The sequence below is a fragment of the Esox lucius genome, chromosome 8 (genome assembly GCF_011004845.1).
Source record: "Esox lucius isolate fEsoLuc1 chromosome 8, fEsoLuc1.pri, whole genome shotgun sequence".
In the NCBI taxonomy this organism is placed as follows: Eukaryota; Metazoa; Chordata; class Actinopteri; order Esociformes; family Esocidae; genus Esox; species Esox lucius.
In genome coordinates, this window is record NC_047576.1 from 34,054,134 (window position 1) to 34,078,460 (window position 24,327).

The 24,327-nt window shown below is 39.6% G+C and overlaps 1 protein-coding gene across 3 annotated transcripts in view; it reads right to left on the bottom strand.

The window, feature by feature from the left end:
* atf6 (activating transcription factor 6) overlaps window positions 1-24,327 on the bottom strand; it is an 82,508-nt gene extending 58,181 nt beyond the window's left edge. For 2 of the 3 annotated variants that reach the window (XM_029121399.2, XM_034293771.1), the window contains exons 1-7: window positions 24,092-24,327; window positions 16,030-16,106; window positions 15,854-15,929; window positions 15,614-15,711; window positions 14,761-14,887; window positions 11,341-11,553; window positions 9,178-9,350 (exon numbers count right to left, since the gene is read on the bottom strand). In XM_029121399.2, coding sequence (XP_028977232.2) covers window positions 9,178-9,350; window positions 11,341-11,553; window positions 14,761-14,887; window positions 15,614-15,711; window positions 15,854-15,929; window positions 16,030-16,106; window positions 24,092-24,185 — 858 coding nt within the window. In that variant the 5' untranslated portion in view covers window positions 24,186-24,327. Of the gene's footprint in view, window positions 1-9,171; window positions 9,351-11,340; window positions 11,554-14,760; window positions 14,888-15,613; window positions 15,712-15,853; window positions 15,930-16,029; window positions 16,107-24,091 lie in introns of all 3 variants that reach the window. The other variant, XM_034293770.1, reaches the window with a different exon arrangement.

Below are 24,327 nucleotides of genomic sequence, written 5' to 3' on the forward strand. Positions count from 1 at the left end.
AACTAGACACTAATGTCCACTTGCTCAGTTGTGCACCGGGGCCCCTCACACCTCTTTGTATTCTGGTTAGAGCCAGTTTGCAAGTTGATGTTATTTTAATGGACTAGAAATGTCTTTCAAAAACATTGACCCCAAACTTGTGACCCCAGACTTTAGACCATTTATTCTTAACTTTGTAAAATTGCTGATGGTCACAGATCTGTACCCATCCTTGGTTAGGCTTCCACAGGTGTTACACACCTGGATTTGGGCAGTTTCTTTCATTCTTTCTTGTAGATTTTTTTCAAACTCTCTCAGATGTTTGGGAACTGTCAGTAAGCTGCAATTCTCAGGTCTCCCCACACACAAAATGTGGTTCAAGACCGGACCTTGGCTGGGCCATGCAGATTTGTCCCAAAGCCACTCCAATGTTGTCTTGGCTGTGTGCTTTGGGTCACTGTCATATTGAAAGAAGAATCTTCACCACCATTTGAGGTCCTTTTGGTATTTTGCTCCGTTCATCCCTTAACTCTGTCCAGTCTCCTGATCCCTTCTGCTCAGAAGCATCCCCAAACCATGATGTTCCCAATACCATGCTTCACCGTAAGGATGGTATTAACCAGGTAATGAGCAGTCAATTGATTTCACCAGCTGTAGCACTTGGCATTTAGGCCTAAAAGTGAAATATGGGTCTAATCAAACTAAATATTTTCCCCTTATGCTCTCAGAGTTCTTCAGGCAGCAGTCTGTCTAGCTCTCTACCATAAAGGCCTGATTGATGGAGTGCTGCAAAGATGGTTGTCTATTTGAACCTCAGTTAGAGTAGTCATTGGTTTCTAGGTTACCTCACTGACCAATAACCTTCTTGCACAGTTACTTAGTTTGTCCAGCCCAAAAAAAAGTATTTGCGGTTCCAAACTTCTTCAATTTAAAAATAATGTAGCCCACTCTGCTCCTTGGAAAGTTCAATGCTTTAGCCTCTTTTTTTCTAACCCTCCCCAATTCTATACCTTGACACAATCTCGGAGGTCCACATACAGTTCTGTGGACTTTTTGACTAAGTTCTTGCTCTGACATGCATTCAAAGACAGGTGTGTGCAAAAACATATACTTAATGGGTATATTGGTACGCCTAACGGTTTGATTTCGGCTCAGCAAAAGGTTGTTTTTATTTATTTCGCAAAACATGCAACACTTATCCATGAAAAATGTTTAATGCCTGAATAGAGCAGTGTAAAATAAAGTACGACAGATAACATGACACCATTTTTTTTTTACAATCATATAGTGTGGGTAATTACGGCTTGCTGAAATAGGTAGGACAAGGATATTTGTAACGTGGCTCCAGCACCTCAGAAGCTGAAACCTTCTAATCTCCATCAAAAATTGCAGGCACATAGCCACAGCTATATGTCCAAACATTGCTCTTGTCATTTCTTTAGCCTGATTAGACTGCTGCTAATTGCTGCTTGAATGAATTGGGGAGATGAAGTTGTGTTCTTACTATGCGTTTCTCTGAGGATATTGATACTGGGGTGATGATGGCTTAGATGTGTCCACATTTGACTTGTCAGCAGCTACGTAGGCTACATTCGTCAAGGATTGGCGGCATACAATTTATGTTTTTAACGCCACTCTGTCCATTGCAGTCTACTAAAATGCCAAAATACATTCAAACTGGACTTTTAAACGAAGCTGGAGAATTCTTCAGAGTTAGTTTATCAATACCTTCATTCAGCAGGCATTTCAGTAGGCATTCAACAAAGCATAGCAAGCTATTTATTTAGATTTTTTTTTAAATGTATTCATTCGGGTTCATGTGTGAACTGTAGAGCCCCCAAACTGTAAGGTTACAAATACATATAACATTAAAGAATACTTTTTTAATCAATCATAACTTGCCAATAAGTCTATAACACAAAACATTTTCAGAAAGTGAAATGGTCTGAATATTTTCCGAAGGCAGTGTATGCGAGTGTCTATATATACAGTAGGAATTTGTGTAAAGCTATTTATCTGGGATTTCAGTGTTCATTTGTTTGCAAACAACCTAGCAACCAACCTTTGCAGCAAAAATCTACATAGCAAAGCAAATTACTTCAGTTCTGCATTCTAAGGGAGGCCACATAAAATACTGATATGTTTTAAAAACACAAGATGGTTGTTTTTCATTGTATTAACATTTCTTTGTGTTTACTGCAGTTTTATAGATTGTATAAAAAAAAAGAGACTGTTTGGTGAAATGTCTTGATTTTTGCCCCCTTTTTTCTTATTCGGACATGTAAAATCTCTTCAACACAACTGACAGCAAAAGGTAACGTAATTTAACAAATCACACTGATTATACTTTGAAATAATTTTTTTATACAAATAAATCACAAAAAATGCTAATTCATGGTGTGGAAAAAGTAAGTATACACCTAACTTCAATAGCTGGTGACAGAGTATGAGCGTAGTTGGCCCAATTTGACTTGGAGCATGGAGTGATATTAGAGCAGTACAGAAGGTTGGTACAAAATATTGCTCCAGTTCCGCTCTAAATAGCATTCACTTGGTTAGGGCATGCCGAGCCCTGCATGCATTTGTAGGATACATGTGTGCTGCTCAGCTCATTGATTAAGCTATCATTGGGTTTGCTAAATACTTTCACGAAGAAACTCATGAAACACAGGGGCAAAATGAAGGTGACTTACAAAGATTAAAAGGACTAACCACAGGTTTCTAATCACCATAATCTTATTTTAGTGCTAAGTTTTGGTAGTCAACTATTGGGTAGATAATGCATTTATTTGTTTAAATAGAATGAATACCATCAGCAATGAACTAAGCAGGAGAAAACACCTCAAAATGACTTTCTGCTGGGAGAAAAATATGAGCAAAACTCACAAAGTGCTTAGTCTAGAAGCCATGGTACAAATCCTGACTACATTAAAACACCTCACCAATGCAGAAACAATTAGGGAAAATAGGCACGGTTCTGCCTGCTGTAGTCTGAAATAAAAAACACATCGACTACCATGTCTCAGCTGATTGACTACCAGAACATCTCGTAAGCTATGTACAGACAGTACTTTAAAGACAAACATCTCAGCTTTTCTGTGTCATTTCTTCTTTAAAGGGGCCATTTTTACAGTATTGTTTACTGGGCATAAATGATCAGAAAAGATCTTCAGGTAATGTTTTAGGCAATGTTTCAAATGTTTTTTCTACAAAATTGTTTAGAGTGCATGAGATATTCCCAACCTAATTTATCTTGCCGGTCCATCCATCAGTTTTTATAGATTTTTAGTCTCCACATAGACACTTACAGTACTATCCTTCCACAAACCACCTTGAACTAGCTAATACTATTCCAGTCTCATTCAGTAAGGGAAAAGGAGGAGGTGGCAAGTCGTGTTATTGTTTAAATTCAGTCTTGTAAACGTTAAAGGCAGGATTCTACACAAAGCCCCTTTAATTCAACGCAAGTCCATTTATTTATTTCATTTTACACAGACTATATGCAAATGCTATAATGCTGACCCCTTGATTTCCCTAGTAGTGTCACAAATGCTTTATTTTTTCTATATAGGCTAGAGTAGTTCCCAAAAGTATTCACCCATCTGGAAAATGTTATTTATTTAGGAGGTTTTGCCACTGATCAACACAAAAACGTAAATTCTGTTCTTACTGTTCTTAATTACAAATTATCTGATTGCATAAATAATCACCCCCTTTTTTGTGACAGACCTGAATGACATATGGTGTGACCAATTGTCTTTGGAGGTCACATAATTAGTGGAGTGGAATCCACCTGTGTGCAATTAAGTTGTTTCACATGATTTCAGGTTAAATACACCAGTCTCTGGGAGGTCCCACAGTTGGGTGAGAAAGGCACTAGTCAGAAAGCCCACTGTGAGGCTTATGGCAACTCTTAAGGAGTTACTGATCATACTGCAATAACAGTCCAGTTGCTTCACAAAAGTGACCTTTATGGAATAGTGGTAAAAAGAAAACAACTTACATCTATTCTCGGCTAAAGCTTGCCCAAAGGCATTTAGGAAAAACTTGAGACCAGGTGGTGTTATGAGACCTCAATACAATGCACTATGTTTGTTGCAAACATAACACCACAAACATCATCCTGAGAACAGCACCCCCATCATAAAGCACGGATGTGACAGTGTCATGCTATGGGTATGCTTCTCTTTGTCAGGGTCTTGAAAGCTTGAGAACATAGAGGGCAAAATGTATGCAACAAACCAAATATTGACTAAAAGGAGTGACTACTTGCAATCATATGTTTTCTGTTTTGTATTTGTAGATTTTGCAATTTGTAGATATTTTTCACTTTATGGATTTTACTGTATCGATCAGTGGCAAAAACTCCAAATTAAATCTATTTTGATTTTATGTTGGAACACAAAATATTGTGTTCCAACATAAAATTACACACGGGGTGGTAACTTCTGAGAACAGATATATACATATATACATGTATAATAAGTGAGTGTAAGTTCTAACTTGTCATCTCTTTAGCTCAGTTGGAAACTTGGAATGCTGCTTTGCCTTTTATTACCTATTAACGGCAAGGGTTTTATTAGGCACAGTTCTTTTCACTGACAGATTTGGCAAAGTTTCATTAATTGCCACAAAACATTGGTCATAAACAAAACATTCATTTTCACTTCATTTTAGCATTATCAAACTGAGTGCACCACCAGTTAGCCATTTTTCTTCACAATTATCAGAAGAGGAGCTCATTATCAGAAGCTAGCCACCCAAACCTGCAACTTACGCAAAATTAATAGTGGATACAGCTTATGAATCCTTCAACACATTTGTAAATGTACACTGATCAGCCATAACATTATGACCACCTACCTAATATTGTGTGACCTGCTCTGTAGCACCTTTGCGTCACTGGTTCCAAATATGAAATCATTAGAAACTACCCCAACAATTACATATACACATAACATATGAGCTCACACACAGACTGACAAAGAGGAAAGAGAATAACATAAACACACACACACACCTGCCTAATGTAGGCAATCTTTAACAAGCTTTTCACTTTTCCTCCTTAACACACCCGCACAAACCACCATGCTATGGACAAACCAAAACAAGCCAGTTAAAATACCACAGCTGTGATGGGTCAAAATACACTTACACATTCATACAGCTCAACTACTTTCTGTGGGCCAAGGTGGTTAAGTAAAATGTCTGTATAATTTCAGATAGCACACCTGACACAACAAAACTTTGAGCCTACCTTTGCTTTCCAGTCAAAATATCTACCAAATGCATTTAAAATCCTTTAGATTTTCGATATTTGATAAGTCTAACTGCTTAACAATATTGAACCATAGAAGGCAAATTATGTTGAGACATCAGTCTCAGAATGTAACACATAGTTTCATAGGTATGTAATCCCCAAAAACTGTCTTGTTTTTTTTCTCCATAATTAATGTATGAAAAGCCTGGCGCTTTAATTTCTGTATAGTACACTTTATTGACTTGGTCGGGTTTATAAATGGCCTGAGTGCCTCGTTTGTTTTGGCCTCATGTACGCTGGCATTCTTCCTCAATGCTTTCGAGGTCTGGCGCTGAGATTCCTCCACGCCAGACTACATTATGCCCATGATAATTTAAGTACCAGACCAGACCCTTTCCTAGACCCTTCCTCCACCCAGAGCTGGGATTGCTCAGTCAAAAGATGAACCATTACTATTTATAAAACAACATCTGGAGAAATGGGATAATGATTTCCCATAGAAAACAATGTTAATGTCAAACGTGATTGCTCAGTCGACTCACTAGCTGGCTAACTGACACTTCCTTCACACAAATAGTCATAATTCATACGGTAGAATACAATCATAGTGAACAAACATTCATTCGGTAGTTGTAAGGTAGTCGAAATTAGCTGACTTTGTGTGCACAAAAAATGCACTATAACGTAAAGAAAAGTTGACTAAGGGTGTGACACGTCCCAACAATGCATGTCAGTTATTTGGTACAACATGCCTTTGAGGCTTATTAAGAATTACATTTCACAACGCACAAAAGAGAAGAAGTAAACATTTTGCAAGAAGACAATGAGGGAGAAACAAGGATGATGGAAAGAGAATGAGTGGTTCTGAATTTTCTAGAAGGCCCAGGTCGCAAGTAGACACTCTAAGAAAAAGTATTTCTGGTAGTCACACAGTCTTTAACTACTGCCGACTATAAAACATCAACATCCCGACGTCAACTATCACACAAACTCCTTGAGTATCATGTATGAAAAATGTACCACCCAAAATCTGTGCACAAAGGACCTATTCAGAAACAGCATGCACAAAGGATATTTATTCAGAAACAGCTGGCAAGTATAAACAACAGCAATATGCTACAATTTACATAATTGACATCATCTTGACAATAAAGATTATGTCTTTGAACATCATCACCTGAAGTTAAATAATACCTTGTCTGAAACCCTCGGTTGTGTTGTGTGTTTGACTTCCCAGGGCAGGTAATTACACAGCACTGAAAAGGATGACTGTGTGTGGAGGCAGCAGAGAGTGTGCATGTCTATGTAAAAGAATGTTTATATGTGTATGTGTGTAAGCTGCAGCTGTCCTGATTTCACCCTAGCGAAACAAAAGGCACTGGAAGAACATTGGAGATCCTTTTATCATGATATTTCTCCAAACACATACAGACTGTACCAAGTGGTTTTACTATTACATAACAGTTGTAGTCGTTATTTGGATCACCCTCCCACAGGCAGTATAACCTGTTTAATGGGGTTTGTACTGACATCATGACAGCCACAAAGCGTGCCCTCGGAGCACAAACTGTTGCAGAACACAGAACGCACTTCCTTCTGAAAACACTCATTACTGACCTTCTTCAGTTATTCTGAATGATTAAGGGCACACAGTAGAATAGAACCAACAACTTCTGAACGCTACTGTAAGAAAGTCTTTAGGAGAAGGATATATTCAACATGATCTGAATTATAGAAGTAACAATACTTTTATTAAATAGAGGTTAAATATAATAATAAGCAAACAAATAAGTTAACAATAGTGGTATACTGTAGTTACTGTATACAGAATACAGCTCTATTCCAGTCCAGGCTACAGCAAATTTTGTTAGAAAATGTGAAATCCAGCATCAAAGATAATAAGACTGAAAATTGTTCCAGGCTCCCATTTTGCGTGCTTATTCAATCAAATGTAACCCAGAAACTCAAGCCAGTGGATTGTAAAAGACAGCGAGAAACCATATGCTGCGGGATGATGAGGAAATGTTTGATCCAGCGGTAGACCAGGCATCTACAGTGGATATTTAAAAAAAAGTCTACACACCCCTTGAACAATTCAATTAAAAAACTAACTGAAATCTTTAAGGGGGAAAAATAAAAAAACTCACAATAACCTGGTTGCATAAGTGTGCACACCCTTAAACTAATAGTTTGTCAAAGCACCTTTTGATTTTATTAAAGCATTCAGTCTTTTTGGGTAGGAGTCTATTAGCATGGCACATCTTGATGTGGAATTATTTGCCCACTCTTCTTTGCAAAAGTGCTTCAAATCTGTCAGATTGCGAGGACATCTCCTGTGCACAGCCCTCTTAAGATCACCCCATAGATGTTCAATTGGACTCAGGTCTGGGCTCTGGCTGGGCCATTCCAAAATGTTAATCTTCTTCTGGTGAAGCTATGCTTTTGGGGATTTGGATGTGTGCTTTGGGTCATTGTCGTGCTGAAAGGTGAACTTCCTCTTTATCTTCAGCTTTCTAATGGACGCCTGAAAGTTTTGTGCCAAAATTGCCTGGTATTTGGAACTGTTCATAATTCCCTGACTAAGGCCACAGTTCCAGTTGAAGAAAAACAGCCCCAAGCATGATACTGCCACCACCATGCTTCACTGTGGGTATGGTGTTCTTTGGGTGGTGTGCAGTGTTGTTTTTGTGCCAAACATACCTTATGGAATTATGGCCATAACGTTCTACTTTCGTTTCATCAGACCATAACACATGACTTGATGTTTGTTTTTGCAAACTTCCGCTCGGCTTGGATGTTTTTCTTTGTAAGAAAAGGCTTCAGTCTTGCCACCCTACCCCATAGCCCATTCATATGAAGAATACAGGAGATTGTTGTCACATGTAGCACACAGCCAGAAATTCCACATACTTGCCAGAAATTCCTGCAGTTCCTTTAATGTTTCGCCCTCAAAGATTTCAGTTTGTTTTTCAATTGAATTGTTCACCTTATAGGTCACATTAATGGTGGAAAAAGTTCTGACATGATTTATCTTTGTCTCATTCTTTTACATCACAAAAACCTTGAATTTTAACAGGGGTGTGTAGACTATCCACTGAACATCAGACTGACTGGGACCACAATCTGCATGGACTTTCACTGTACACAGTCACCCACAGTCACACAGAGGCAGACGCCCACAGACAGCCAGTCAGACAGCCAGTCAGACAGCCAGTCAGACAGAAAAAGTCAGTCAGCCAGACACCCAGTCAGACAGCCAGTCCAACACCCACAGTCAGACAGACACCCACAGTCAGACAGTCAGACACCCACAGTCAGACAGACAGTCAGCCAGACACCCACACTCAGGCAATAAGCCAGACACCCACAGACAGTCAGACACCCACAGACAAACAGTTAGACACCGACAGTCAGAGTCAGACACCCACCGACAGACAGTCAGTCAGACACCCACCCACCGACAGACAGTCAGTCAGACACCTACAAACAGACCGACAGTCAGACACCCACAGACAGTCAGTCAGACACCCACCGACAGTCAGTCAGTCAGACACCCACCGACAGTCAGTCAGTCAGACACCCACCGACAGACAGTCAGACACCTACAAACAGACCGACAGTCAGACACCTACAAACAGACCGACAGTCAGACACCCACAGACAGTCAGTCAGTCAGACACCCACAGACAGTCAGTCAGACACCTACAAACAGACAGTCAGTCAGACACCTACAAACAGACCGACAGTCAGACACCGACAGACAGTCAGTCAGACACCTACAAACAGACCGACAGTCAGACACCCACAGACAGTCAGTCAGTCAGACACCCACAGTCAGTCAGTCAGTCAGACACCCACAGACAGTCAGTCAGTCAGTCACCCACAGACAGTCAAACTCAGATACCCACAGACAGTCAAACTCAGATACCCACACTTACATCGTCGTCAGAGCCAGGGTTGTTGAGTGGGACCGACACTAAAGACGGAGGAGTCGTGATGGAGGCGGGCCTGTCTTGAGTCTGCGCTGGAAAGGTGACCAGGTGGCGAGTGACAGCCTGGGGTGTCTGGATGTGTAGCACCTGGGCCGGCTGGGCCAGCACCAAAGGATGACCTGGTAGGAGGGATGACAGAACATATACATAAACAAGATTTTTGACAGCACCTTACTATTATTAAACGGGGGGGGTTTAAAGCTCTCCATTTGCTAACCACAAAAACAAGAGAGCCGCACCTTGTCTCCTGGGTAGCCGCTCTACCCTTCGACCTCTCTGCGACCTACAATAACCCCTCGGCTTAACAGTCCCTCCCAACCTGAAGGTGAACTAAAATACTGGGGAGCTAACTGGACAGATGTTAACCATCAGAGTCAATGGGCTGTCACATTCCTCACCTCCTACCTGCATTAGCACATTATTAGTTCTCAACAGTTGTATAGTGGTAATACAATATGCATGTTTATAAACACCAAACTCATGTTTTACAGCTGTGCTTGGTTCAAACCCACAGTGTTGTGCGGAACCTCAAGTTTAACTACATTCCTCAAGCCAGCAACTATCCCCCAGACACTGGCACGGGCAGCCTCCCCTCTTGCTCCTGCTAAATTACTTGTCAGTGTTGATAGGGATTAACCAAGCAAGCCAATGCACTGTTAATGAATGAATGCAAATGAGAGGTGCCCCCACAAATGACTGCAGAGAAATTACAACTGCTTCCTTTAGCATGTCAAGCAGGGACAAGCTCTAGATAGAATAGATAGTTCAAATATGTCAGATATTCCACAGTGTTGGTTTGGTTCCGTCCTGATCTGTGACATCACTGGCCAAATGCTGAGGTAGTGAATAAGGCATAGGGTCAGACCAGCGTGAATAAAAAGAGACTGGTGATTTTAATGGGAGTACTCCGATCACATGACCCCCACATTGACAAGCTCCTCAAAAAAAAGCCCTGTTTCAGAAAAACGCAGTGTCATCTTGTTTAAATGTGACCTCACCCTGTATCAGATATCTTCCTACCAATCCTGTTCCCAACCAAAATGAGGTTCAGGTGTGCAGCTGGTTGTTTGGGGAGGGAGATGCATTACTCTCTCTGCTTTAACAGGTTAGAATATGTTATTATTATTTATCATTATAATAACAGATTGTGTTATTTTTTCTTCCAATGACTAATTTGCAAAGTGAGACTTTTCAGCAGAAAAGAGTGACCAGACCAGAGTGCTTCCAAAGATCCTAATAGGCTAGAGCACCAGTGTAGGGAAAGGGTGACCTCTGGTGGACAATAAACTAACTGAACAACCCCAATACTAACCTTTTTTTCAAACATACAAAATATTGCCAAAATGCACACAGAGGTCTGATGGACCAGTGGGTCCACTGTGGCTTTTGTAAGTCATTTAGAAAGGTGTGACTAACCCTGCAACAGACTGTCTTAATCGTTTCAATCTGCCAACCAATCATTTCCCAGAACACCTTCCCACGTGTCTCGCGTTTCTGTTCCCTCTGTACACCCAAGGTCTACTCTGTAAGAGTGACATGTCAGATTAAGACCAATAAACACCATGCTGAGGATATGTTTGAGGAAGCGAGTCTCCAAAAGAAATAATTTGAACTTAGAATTGCAAAGACCCCAGACACAGAGTGCCTGCCCCTATTAGGAACTATGCCTCGCAGTCATGTGATTCAATCAAATAAAATGTCAACAAATACTTCACTTAGTAGGTCATTCCCACAAAATTATCCCAGTAAGGCCAACTGTGCATAGGACATTTAGGACAAGGTTACATTAAAACCTACTTAAAAAACTACTTCAAATACTTGTGCGGTGCCGCAATTAGACAGGAAGCCAAATACACCCCCCACAAAAAACTAACTGGCCTTTTGATAGCTAACAAGCTAAGAAAGCAGGCATTCCAAAACAAAAACACTTGAAAACATGCCCATTTTATAACAGACATCATAAGAAAATGTTTACAAGCATGGCTTCATGTCTAGAAATCACCATAGAGAATTGGACAGCAGTATGTCTTAATGAGTAATGTGGCACAATGTTTTGTTGTGTTTTTTGCGTCAGAGTCTGCTTTGTAATAATTGAGGTTTAGACCAAACCTATAGGTGGCGCTGGCTGTATGCTGACGGGGGCTTGTTTGACCACAGTGGAGTGGGGCAACATTGCAGTCTGCAGGGGTTGGATTATGAGGGTCTTGGTCTGGAGAGGGGTCGTGGTTTGGGCCAGAGGTACGGTGGTTAAAACTGGTCGCGGTTGGATGGACACCTTCGGGCAGAGCTGGATGGGTCTTTTCACTGGCTGGGCTTGCTTGGCTGTGAATCACAATTGACAACAGTTTAGATTTTCGATTGCACATCTCACAGATGCTCGCCAAGCGATTGGCACTGTACGAGCCTTCATAGTTTGATGGAGAAAAAGTATTAAGGATGATAGGCCTAAATAAATGCACAGATCAGTTGAATGATTTTACTTTGCAATGTCTGGTTCACATTATACCCTCGCAATCCATTAAAACCAGCAAATTAATTGAACGCGAATCAGGAACAAACAAACATTACCAAATTAGAAAAACACTGGTGGAGGAGAGTATTTTAAGTAGTAAGAGGAGTAGGAGTAGTATTAGGGGGAGTATTATGCAGAGGTCTAGGAACAGGAGTAAGAAGAGGAGAAGTGGAAGGAGTAGTGGAAGGAGTAGAAGGCAAGAGGAATAAGAAAGGTAGTAGTTGTAGGAGGAGAAGATGAAAGGAATTGTGGGGTTGGCTTGAAAAGCATTTTTTAGAAGTACTAAAATTGTTACATGTTTTGAGTGGATTAGTAGGTGTAATAGTAGGAGTATGAGAAGTAGAGGTATCACGTTTAGTAGTAGAAGATGACATAGCAGCAGTAAAAGGAGAAGCAGGATTATTAACAGGAAAAGGAGTAGTAGTAGGAGGAGGAATGGTAGGAAGCCAAGTAGGAGGAGTAACAGGAGTGGGAGGTGTATCAGGAGGTAGCCGTTTTAAAAGAAGGTATAGTGGTAGAAGGGGTAATATGAGGATTTGTATGAGGAGTGGAGAAGTAGAGGAAATAGACAAGTAGTAAGGAGTAGTAGTGGGAGCCACTGGATGAGCAGGAGGAGCAGGAGGGCTAAGAGTAGCAGTGTTCAAGATTTTTAAAAATTTAAGTTGTACAAAAACGTTTAATACTTTAAATAGTATAATATATAAAAGGTTGTACAGAAGCAACATAATGTAGAACACATTTTGAACGGGGCTTCTAGCTTAAACAGCGTGGGAGGAGTAGCGTGGTAAAGAAGTATAACCCTGTTCCAAAAAAGTTGTGACACTGCATAAAAATTTAAATAAGAACAGAATGCAATGATGTGCAAATCATTTAAACCCTATATTCAATAGAAAATAGTACAAAGAAAACATATGTTGAAACTGAGACATTTTATTCTTTTTTGAAAAATATGCCCACTTTGAATTTGATGCCAGCAATGACTGAAAAAAGTTGGGACAGAGGCAACAAGACTAGAACAGTTGTGTAATGTAAAAAAACTAAACCTGGTGGTGTATCACACAACTAATTAGGTCAATTGGAAACAAGTCTGTAACATGATTGGGTATTCATTAAAAGATAATTCCAGAGAGGATGGCTCTGCCAGAAGTAAGGATGGGTAGGGGTTCACCACTCTGTAAAAGACTGATAACGCAACAATTTAAAAATAACTACACAACAATTAAAAAATTAAATTTCTCAACATAAAATTGCAAAGAGTTTGGGGATCTCATCATCTACGGTATTTAATAACATTAAAAAATTCAGGGAATCCAGAGAAATCTCCTTATGCAAGGCAAGGCCGAACACCAATATCGGATGGCCATGATCTTCAGACGGCACTGTATTAAAAACAGACACTGTAGTGGACATCACTGAATCACTTCCAAAAACCATTGTCTGTATGCAAGTTAAAACTCTACCAACCAGATATAAACAAGATTGCATTCTCTGGGCCTGAGCTCATTTAAGATGGACTGAGGCAACATGGAAAACTACTGTGGTCTGACAAATCAAAATGTGTAATTATTTTTGGGAATCATGGACACTGTGTCCTCCGGACTAAGAGGGAGAGGGACCATCCGCATTTGTTATCAGCGCGCAGTTCAAAAGCCAGCATCCATGATGGAATGGAGGTGCATTAGGGCACATGGCATGGGTGACTTGCACATCTGTGAAGGCACCGTTAATCCTGAACAATATATACAGGTTTTGGAGCAACATACGCTGCCATCCAGACAACATATTTTCCAGGAAAGGCCTTGCTTATTTCAACAAGGCAATGCCAAACCACATTCTGTACATTACAAAAGCATGGCTCTGTGGTAAAAGAGTCTGGGAGCCTGCCTGCAGACAAGACCTGTCACCTGTTGAAAACATTTGGCTCATTATGAAACTAAAAATACAACAAAGGAGACCCCGAACTGTTGATCACCTGAAATTGTATATCAAACATTTCACTTTCAAAACTTCAGCAGTTGGTCTCCTCAGTTCCCAAACACTTACAGAATATTGTTAAAAGAGGTGATGCAACACAGTGGTAAAATGGTAAACATGCCCCTGTCCCAACTTTTTGAAATGTGTTGCTGGTATCAAATTCAAAATGAGCATGTATATTGTCTTTGTACTATTTACAATTAAATATAGGGATAAAAGATTAGCTCTTGTACATTACTGCATAGTGTTTTTATTAGCATTTTACGCAGATAAAATGTAATTGTGGCAGGATTTCTAGCCGCGCCCATAAAAATGTTAGCAAATGTCTGTTACTTCACTCAAGGTCCCTATGATCTACTATTAGGTTTTGGTTCTGCTAACATTCAGTGTCAAACCCATTTTCACTGCAAAGTATAGCTGTAAAAGAGAGCATACTTTGGGGGGGGGGGGGGGGGGGGGGTTTGCTATTTGAGCAAACAGTCCAAAAACAACTAAAAATTTGTAAAGTCTGTCCATATTGCATTGGCAAAACAAGTTGCATATTAATCACCCATACAGCTACATTTAGGATAATGCTGCCAGTGTGTAGCCTGATTTGCTGGAAAATGAGCTGCCCCTGATATCATTCCACTGGGATAAAAAAAACAACTATTAAATTACAATTTAGTAGACACACTTTTATATATTAGTAATAATGATTGACATTTCCAAATTTGGAGACTATTTATACAGTTTTTGGCATCTCTAACAAATTCCAGACATAGTGTTAATAATTATAATGGACTACTGTTACAAGTTACAACAGACATGTTTGTTGTAGCCTACGTGAGCACAGAGAATTCATTTTGAAATAACCATTCGAAAAGTAGTGTTTTTTTTCTCCTATTGTTCAGAAATATGAGACTAGACAGAGAACTCAGCTACATCATGTTGACCAAATCCAGAGTAAATTAATAAACATGTAGTGGATTCGGTACAAGCGGAGACAAACTTGGTGAGAACACGCAGAAAAAAAGGAAGAGGGTGATTGACTGGTGTCTGACCTTGTCTGGCCTGGCTGGTCCTCTTGGGGGCCCTCTTGGCCAGGGGAGGCTCAGAAAAGCCGCTGGACTCGGAAGAGACAGAGAACGCAGGAGAGGGAAGGTTCTGAGAAGATATGGCTAGATCATCCTGTGGAGGACAGTAGAGAGTCAAAGACCACTATGCTTAATTTCAGTTCCAGGAACGGTATCAGACGTTACAGTATTTTCATACACTATGCATATACTGTACAATCTGAAGCTACTTATAAAAACAACAAGAAGTTGTCATAAATGTACAACACAGAAAACTGCATGTCATTCACCCCTTCTATCATGCTGCCTATTCTGTCAGAAGGATCACTGTAATCCACACATGCAAAAGTAACTAAAGTTCTCAATGACTGATGCCCTTGATAACATCCAAATTACTTTCAGATGCAGTGACACAGAAATAAACATGTGCAAGATAAGGTCAGATGATCTAACCCATGTCCTCTTTAAAACGTGCTGTGAAAACAACTGCCTTCCACATTATGCTAATGTGTTCAGAGTTGTCATCACCTCATTTTAACGAGGGGGTGTGGTACACCTCTAGCAGAAGGTGATTAATTTGTCTGACAGGGTGCTTCAGATATTTCTTAACGAGGAGCTCAGGTGTGTTTATTGCAACAGAACAGCTGGCAGAAGTGGCAACATCACTGAAGACGCCATGTGGGACCACCAACCCCTCACACAGATAGATGGACACTGTGGAAATACCCTGAGCCAAACAGGACAAGCACATCGAACACATGCAGACCTACAGTAGATTTCCCATGACTGCAAAATGACCTCTGTTAAAACACACTGAACATAGACAGGCGCAATGACTTACTTGTATGGAGTAGGGTGACAGGGCCTCCAGGGAAGCAGGAGATGGGACAGAGCTTAGGGTATGAGCAGGAGAAAGAGAGTCCATGCTTAGGTCCCCATCTGCAGACACAAGGACATAAGCTCAACCTTCAATGACTGGAATGCTAGTACTGATCATCTCTAAGGTACTGACAACATATTAAAACAAATGGACCCAATACAATATAAATTATCTCCTTATAGAAGAGAAATGATTAAACACCTGTATGGGTACTGCTTGCATCAGTGCTCCAAGAAGGCAGGTCGATGTCAAAGTCCAGTTCAGGAGCATCACCAGGCTACAGGGGAACAAAGCACACATCATAGTAGCTCACAAAATGAGAGTGAGTTAGAGTGGCTTTGTGAAAGGTAGGCAGAGAGACAGTAAGTGGTACTCACATATCCAAACTGTTCCAAGGCCTGGAAAAGATCTTCTGCATCTCCAAGGTTGTCTAGCTCATCGAAGAGACTGATATCTACATGAGAGAGACACACAAATCAAATTTATAACTTTCCATTTTCTACACCCCTGTTGAAGAAGCATCTTATAAAACTCTAACACTACACTTAAATTACATGATATTCTTTGACATTTTTTATTTGACTAAAGATTGTGAAATGGAGGGCTGTGAGCATTCACTGCTATGGCAAACATACAAGTAACAAAGGATTTTCTTTGTCACGTGTCATCTTAGCAGAATCAGATGTTGACTGCAGACCCAGTAGGATATGACAGTCAGGGGAGATATGGAGCTGAGGTGAATTTTGCAATATAATATAAAGCTATGGTCTGATTTTAGCAATTTCTAAAAGGACAGGGTGATGACGGCGATGAAATCACAATGTCAAAAACAAAATGTTACTATATTTGAACTTGACTTGTGCGGCCCCGGTCAACCACCACTAACGTGAAGTGGGGTTAGCAGGGCAACATGCCAAAATGGTCTACTCCCTTATTTCCCAATTTACCATAGGCTATATTATGCATGTTCAGCATCAGTATGGAGAAGTTAGACTGTTAACCTAATAAACATAATACAAGACAACAATAAAGATTATAGATAGGAGCGAGATCAATTGGCAGAGTGGAATGTCTAACTGGGTACGTTTTTCTTCAATCTGGCCTTTCATGATCAAACACTGTGTCCATGAAACTATTGGCCTAATGAAATTCCATTTCAGAAAGTTTTTTGTTGCTAAGTTTAAAAATGTGAAAGAAAATAGCAAAACAATGGAAAGATAGTAAGTAAAGTTAAACTGCTGTCGGAAATCTCTTCTTGCCAAACAAAACCTAAAATTGACCATAGGCTTCAGTAAATACAATTGCAGTTAATGTTACTATGACAAATCAAGATAACAACATCAATGGTGATATACGTTTAAATATATATATTTTGCGATGTGAGCTCTCGGTCGACACAGCTCTTACACTCTGTATGGCAGATCAACAGCATGTATTTCACAAGGTTACTCCACCTCCCAAGGTATGGTACAGCACCACTACTTTGTTTAAAAAAAAATATTTCACGTAAACACATTTTGGTCGATATGTTCCAATTTTACATTTGCATTATGAAACATCTGCCAACCAACATAACTCACATGTACTGAGGTGAAATTTGCTTCATTTTGGAGATTCAACAGACATTCATATTCATAGCTCCATTCAGGCTACCGTCCACATTTAGATACCAGGGTAAAAGTGTGAACAGGGTAATTGTGGAAAAGACAGCAAACGCCTGTAATACTATTAATACGTTTCTCATCCACACAACTTTGACATACACGCGCCAATCCACATTCTAAATATTCTACATTATTTCATATGATCAAAAATACCTTTATTTTTGCAATAATGCTCATATTAACTTCAATCCTGATGCATATTTTTCTAAAAATAACTGACTTTGGTGAAAAAAGTATGAATTGATCTATGAATAGTTAATGAATCAGTTTGAACACATTTTACACTGTTTTATAATCTTTAGTATCTGATTTCAATCAGTAATGCTTTTAGAAACTTCAAACATGATGTATAATATTCAAAACACAGCTGACCTAAGTATTTATTCATTAATAATCAATAAATCCATAAAAATAAGTTATTGAAGTTATTCCGTTCAGCTTCAAAATATTTTTCATTTATTGTTATAAAACATCTGACCTTTTGCATATTATTGTACAACCCTGTTTCCAAAAAAAGTTGGGAATGCTGCATAAAATGCAAATAAATGATTAAGGATTTCAGCTGCTCAAAAGTTAAGGGTCTCCTTTGTCATATTTTTTCAATGGGTAATAATAATAATACTACACTGAACTTGTAGATTGCATTTCTGGGACCCAAAGACGCTTTACATAACGTACAAAACAAACAACATCAGAGAAAAGCGATTGGACAATACACTACCAAAACATAAAGAAAAAAACTCTGACATGACACTGGATGAAGGGAAAGGGAAGGGAATAGGGGCGGGCTTCTTTGAACAGATGAGGCTTGAGGCGGTGGATGAAAATGGTAACAGATTCAGAGTCATGGACTGATTGTGGAAGAGAGATCCAAAGCCTTGGAGCAGCCATAGAGAAAGCCCTGTCTCCAATGCTCTGTAGCTTGGACCAGGGGATGATGAGGTGACCAGCTGCAGCAGTGCGGAGTGACCGATAGGGTTGGTAATAGGAAATAAGATCAGACAGGTAGGGTGGTGCAAGTTAATGGTGGGCTTTATAGGTGAGCAGAATAATTTTATTTTGTACTATATTATTTATGTATACAGCTCCGGAAAAAATTAGAGACCACTGCACCTTTTTCTTTCTTTTCCAAAAAAGTTGAAAAGGAATGTTTTGAGTGAGTGTAATTTCAACCCTTATGTTCCTCACTCAAAACATTCCTTTTCGACTTTTTTGGAAAGGAAAAGGTTCAGTGGTCTCTTAATTTATTCCGGAGCGGTATGTATGTATGTACGTACGTACGTACGTATGTATGTATGTACAGTGGGGAGAACAAGTATTTGATACACTGCCGATTTTGCAGGTTTACCCCCTTACAAAGCATAATATTTATCAGGTACTCTTCAACTGTGAGTGTCGGAATCCCAAACAAAACTCCAGAAAATCACATTGTATAAATTAAGTAATTAATTTGCATTTTATTGCATGACATAAGTATTTGATACATCAGAAAAGCAGAACTTAATATTTGGTACAGAAACCTTTGTTTGAAATTACAGAGATCATACATTTCCTGTAGTTCTTGACCAGGTTTGCACACACTGCAGCAGGGATTTTGGCCCACTCCTCTATACAGACCTTTTCCAGATCCTTCAGGTTTCGGGGATGTCGCTGGGCAATACGGACTTTCAGCTCCCTCCAAAGATTTTCTACTGGGTTCAGGTCTGGAGACTGGCTAGGCCACTCCAGGACCTTGAGATGCTTCTTACGGAGCCACTCCCTAATTGCCCTGGCTGTGTGTTTCGGGTAGTTGTAATGCTGGAAGACCCAGTCACGACCCATCTTCAATGCTCTTACTGAGGGAAGGAGGTTGTTGGCCAAGATCTCAAGATACATGGCCCCATCCATCCTCCCCTCAATACGGTGCAGTCGTCCTGTCCCCTTTGTAGAAAAGCATCCCCAAAGAGTGATGTTTCCACCTCCATGCTTCACGGTTGGGATGGTGCTCTTGGGGTTGTACTCATCCTTCTTCCTCCTCCAAACATGGGGAGTGGAGTTTAGACCAAAAAGCTCTATTTTTGTCTCATCAGACCACATTACCTTCTCCCATTCCTCCTCTGGATCATCCAGATGGTCATTGGTATCTGATTTCAGACGGGCCTAGACATGCAGGGGGACCTTGCGTGCGCTGCAGGATTTTAATCCATGACGGCATAATGTGTTACTAACGGTTTTCTTTGAGACTGTGGTCCCAGCTCTCTTCAGGTCATTGACCAGGTCCTGCCATGTATTTCTGGGCTGATCCCTCACCTTCCTCATGATCATTGATGCCCCACGAGGAGAGATCTTGCATGGAGCCCCAGACCGAGGGAGATTGACCGTCCTATTGAACTTCTTCCATTTTCTAATAATTGCGCCAACAGTTGTTGCCTTCTCACCAAGCTGCTTGCCTATTGTCCTGTAGCCAATCCCAGCCTTGTGCAGGTCTACAATTTTATCCCTGATGTCCTTACACAGCTCTCTGGTCTTGGCCATTGTGGAGAGGTTGGGGTCTGTTTGACTGAGAGTGTGGACAGGTGTCTTTTATACAGGTAACAAGTTCAAGCAGGTGCAGTTAATACAGGTAATAAGTGGAGAACAGGAGGGCTTCTTAAAGAAAAACTAACAGGTCTGTGAGACTTCGGAATTCTTACTGGTTGGTAGGTGATCAAATACCTATGTCATGGAATAAAATGCAAATTAATTACTTAAAAATCATACAATGTGATGTTCTGGATTTTTATTTTAGATTCCGTCTCTCACAGTTGAAGAGTACCTATGATAAAAATGACAGACTTCTAGATGCTTTGTAAGTGGGAAAACCTGCAAAATCGGCAGTGTATGAAATACATGTTCTCCCCACTGTATATATTCTGGGTGACAGGTCTAGACTGCAGGCAGGCCAGAATATCACCCAGACTATTTTACTATGGAGCCATCCTGTTGTAATATTTACAAAATGTGGTTTGACATTGTCATGCTGAAATAAGCAAAGCCTTCCCTGAAAAAGACAATCTGGATGGCAGCACATGTTGCTCCAAAACCTTTATATATTGTTCAGCATTAAAGGTGCCTTCACAAATGTGCAAGTCACCCATGCCATGAGCACTAATGCACCCCCATACCATCACGGACGCTTGCTTTTGAACTGTGCACTGAAAACAAGCCCCATGGTTCCTTTCCTATTTAGTCCTGAGGATGCATGATTCCCAAAAATAATTTCACATTTTGATTTGTCAGACCACAGGACAGTATTCCACTTCACCTCAGTCCATCTTAAATGAGCTCAGGCACAGAGAAGGTGGCGGCGTTTCTGGATCATTTTTATTTATGGTTTCTTCTTTGCATGGTTTTCGGAAGTGTTCCTGAGCCCATGCAGCGATGTCCACTACAGAATCGTGTCTGTTTTTAATGCAGTGTCACCCGAGGGCCCAAAGATCAGGGCCATCCAATATAGGTTTTCGGCCTTGTCCCTTGCATACAGAGATTTCTCCTGATTCTCTAAATCTTTTAATGGTATTATGTGCCGTAGATTGAGATCCCCAGACTCTTTCGCAGAGCGGTGAACCCTTCCCCATCTTTACTTCTGAAAGACTCATCCTGGGATGCTTTTTTTTATACCAATCATGTTACTGATTTGTTGTCAATTGACCTAATTATTTGTGAGATGTTCCTACAGGTTTTTTGTTTTGCATTACGCAAATTTTTTCAGTCTTCTGTTGCACCTGTCCCAACTTTTTGGAAATAGATGCTGGCATCAAATTCAAAGAGGGCATATATTTTTCAAGAAACATCAAAATGTCTAAGTTTCAACATTTGATATGTTGTCTTTGTACCATTTTCTTTGAATAAAAAAGTATTTATTGAAAAATCAATAAATGTATGAAAAAAAAATATTTTCAATAATGGTAATAAAACATCAAACCTTATTTTAAAAACAGCTGGCCTGCTTTTTGAACCTTTGTTTTAGTGATACAAATATTTATTGAATTATTAATAATCAAAACATCTATTAAAAATATTTACCTTTATCACTTTCTTCACCAAAACAATGGTTGAACATGTATTCTATATCTATAACATCATCCATCAGGATTGATGCATATTATGATATTGAATATATATGGAATGATATTGAAGATACAGTGGATATAAAAAGTCTACACACTCCTGCCAGGTTTTTGTGATGTAAAAGAATGAAACAAAGATAAATCATGTCAGAACTTCTTCCACTTTTAATGTGACCAATAATGTGAACAATTCAATTGAAAAACAAAATGAAATCTTCAAGGGAGAAAATAGTAATGATTCCCAGCAGGAAATCACCAAGAAACGGAGGATCCTGTGCAACCCTGTGTACTACTCTCTTCTCAGAACAGTGCAAACCGGCTCTAACCAGAATAGAAAGAGGTGTGCGAGGCACCGGTGCACAAATGAGCAAGAGGACAAATACATTAGAATGTCTAGTTTGAGAAACAGATGCATCACAGGTCCTCAACTGGGAGCTTCATTAATTAGTACCCACAAAACACTAGTTTCAACGTCAACAGTGAGGTGGCCTCCTAGGCAGAGTTGCAAAGAAAAAGCCATATTACAGACAGGCCAATAAAAATGGGCAAAAGAACACAGACACTGGACAGAGGAAGATTGGGATTTTTTTTTATGGACAGACAGATCAAAGTTTGAGATGTTTGGATCAAAAAACATTTGGGAGACGTAGACCAAATAAAAAGATGCTAGAGGAGTGCTTGATGCCATCTGTCAAGCATGGTGGAGGCAATGTAAGTGTATGGGGATGCTTTGGGGGTGGTAAATTGGGAGATTTATACAGGGTAAAAGGGATACTGAAGAAGGAAGGCTATCAGTCCATTTTGCAATGCCATGCCATACTCTGTGGACGGCGCTTAATTGGAGACAATTTCCTCCTACAATGACTTAAAGCACAGCGTCAATCAATGCAAGAAAACAATTTAGGGAAGAAGCAATCAACTGGTATTCTGTCTGCAATGGAAAGGCCAGCACAGTCACCGGATCTCAACCCTATTGAGCTGTTGTGGGAGCATCTTGACTGTATTGTACATGCGCATCAAGCTAATCCAACTTCCGGGAGGTGCTTCAGGAAGCATGAGGGGAAATCTCTTCAGATTATCTTAACAAATTGACAAATAGTATGCCAAAGCCCTTGAAGGCTGTACTTGCTGCAAATGGAGGATTCTTTCACAAAAGCAAAGTTTGAAGGACATTATAATTATTTCAAGAAAACATTCTTATTTCTTACCTTGTAAATTTCCTATTCATTTTGCTATATTTCCTATTCAAACTAATTTCATGTATGATTTCATGGAAAACAAGGATATATCTAAGTGACACCAAACTTTTTTAACGGTAGCGTATGCATCAGCTCGGAAGTTTCTATGAGCATTATTGAAAAGATATACATATTTTAGCATGTGGATTGGTGTCTATGACAAAGTTGTGTGGATGAGAAAGTTATTAATAATATTACAAATGTCTGCTGACATTTCTACGATTACCCTTTTCACTCTTTTACCCCAGTCCCTAAATGTGGAAGGAAGCCTGAACAGAGGTACGAATGCGAATGTCTGTTGAATATTCGAATACGAAACTGATTTCACTTTGGTCTTACATGTAGTCTAAGCCAAGTGAGTAGAAATGGGGGGGGTCATGACCCCCCAATATTACACAGGTCATTTTGAGCTCCTTGGAAAAGAGCATAAATTCTGGGATCCATTGATACTAACCCCCTCAATATGTAATTAATAGCTACATTCTTGGCCTAAGCTATAAAACCAGGAATATTTGCTTTGGATATACCGTAGTTGACACCACAGAAAGGTGTATGCAAATATTTTCTAATGGAAATAACAAAAAACAGCAGACATGGCCCCTGTGTAATGAGTTTGAAACCCTAGAATTATCAATCTTCTATTCACAAAGGTAGCCTATCTTTAGTCTAGGAAAGCTTAGCAGTACATTCATGGGCTATACTAGGTTGCTGGCCAACAATACCATAACTTTTTGATATTGTTACAATGAAGATTGCAGAGAATTAAGGTAAGCAAAAAGACCTTCTCTAATATAAGCATTATTCCACCATTCTAGGCAAATTTCAAAGCAACCCCAAAAAAAGAAGACTGACCTTTCAGTACAAGCACACAATCACTAAACAGAAACTTAAGTACAACCAATTTTTCAGTGTATAACCAATGTCAACAAGATAATGTATAAAACATTTTTTTTTACAAGAGCATTAATTGGCTTCATATAAATGTGAAAAAATAAGAGCAAACCTGGCAGATGGAAATGTAAATTGCTACTTTCTAAGCAAGAGGCAAAACATAAAATATAACAATCCTGCCCTCTACCGCTCAGGATCGGTACTTCAGAAATCGTTGCTAACTACAACAGCTAAGTCTATTTCGAAGTGTGGAGGGTAAAACACCTTAAGTAGAATAATATATGGGTTGTTAGTTATAAGCAGAGCCCTATTATAACGGAAACTTAGTTAATAGCTATTCATATACTAGTACTCATAATCTAAGTTATCATACGTGTCCCTAATTTGCTAACAAAATAAATAGGATAATATTTAAAAAACTAACGTTTACGTCAGGCATATTACAGAACATGACTACTGAAGTTATTTTGCTATGCATTATCAATCTGTAAGTTTTAAAAAAAAGCTGTTAGATAGCTAGTTAAATTTGGGAACTGTTGATAACTGAAACATGCTTACCCCACTCCTCGCCATCCTGGTCAATTGACATGGTGCTAATTGTCTCACTGTTCATTTGTTGTTTTTGATTTTCGAAGTCTAAATCGGACGACATCCTTCATAGAATACATTAGTAACCGATTATAAACAAGGAGCTATAGTTATTTCAAATTATCCGCATCAAAAACGTACACATCTTGCTTGCTTGTCGTATTTGTATTATAGGCTGACTGTACTTCCTGTAGTAGTTCCGAAAA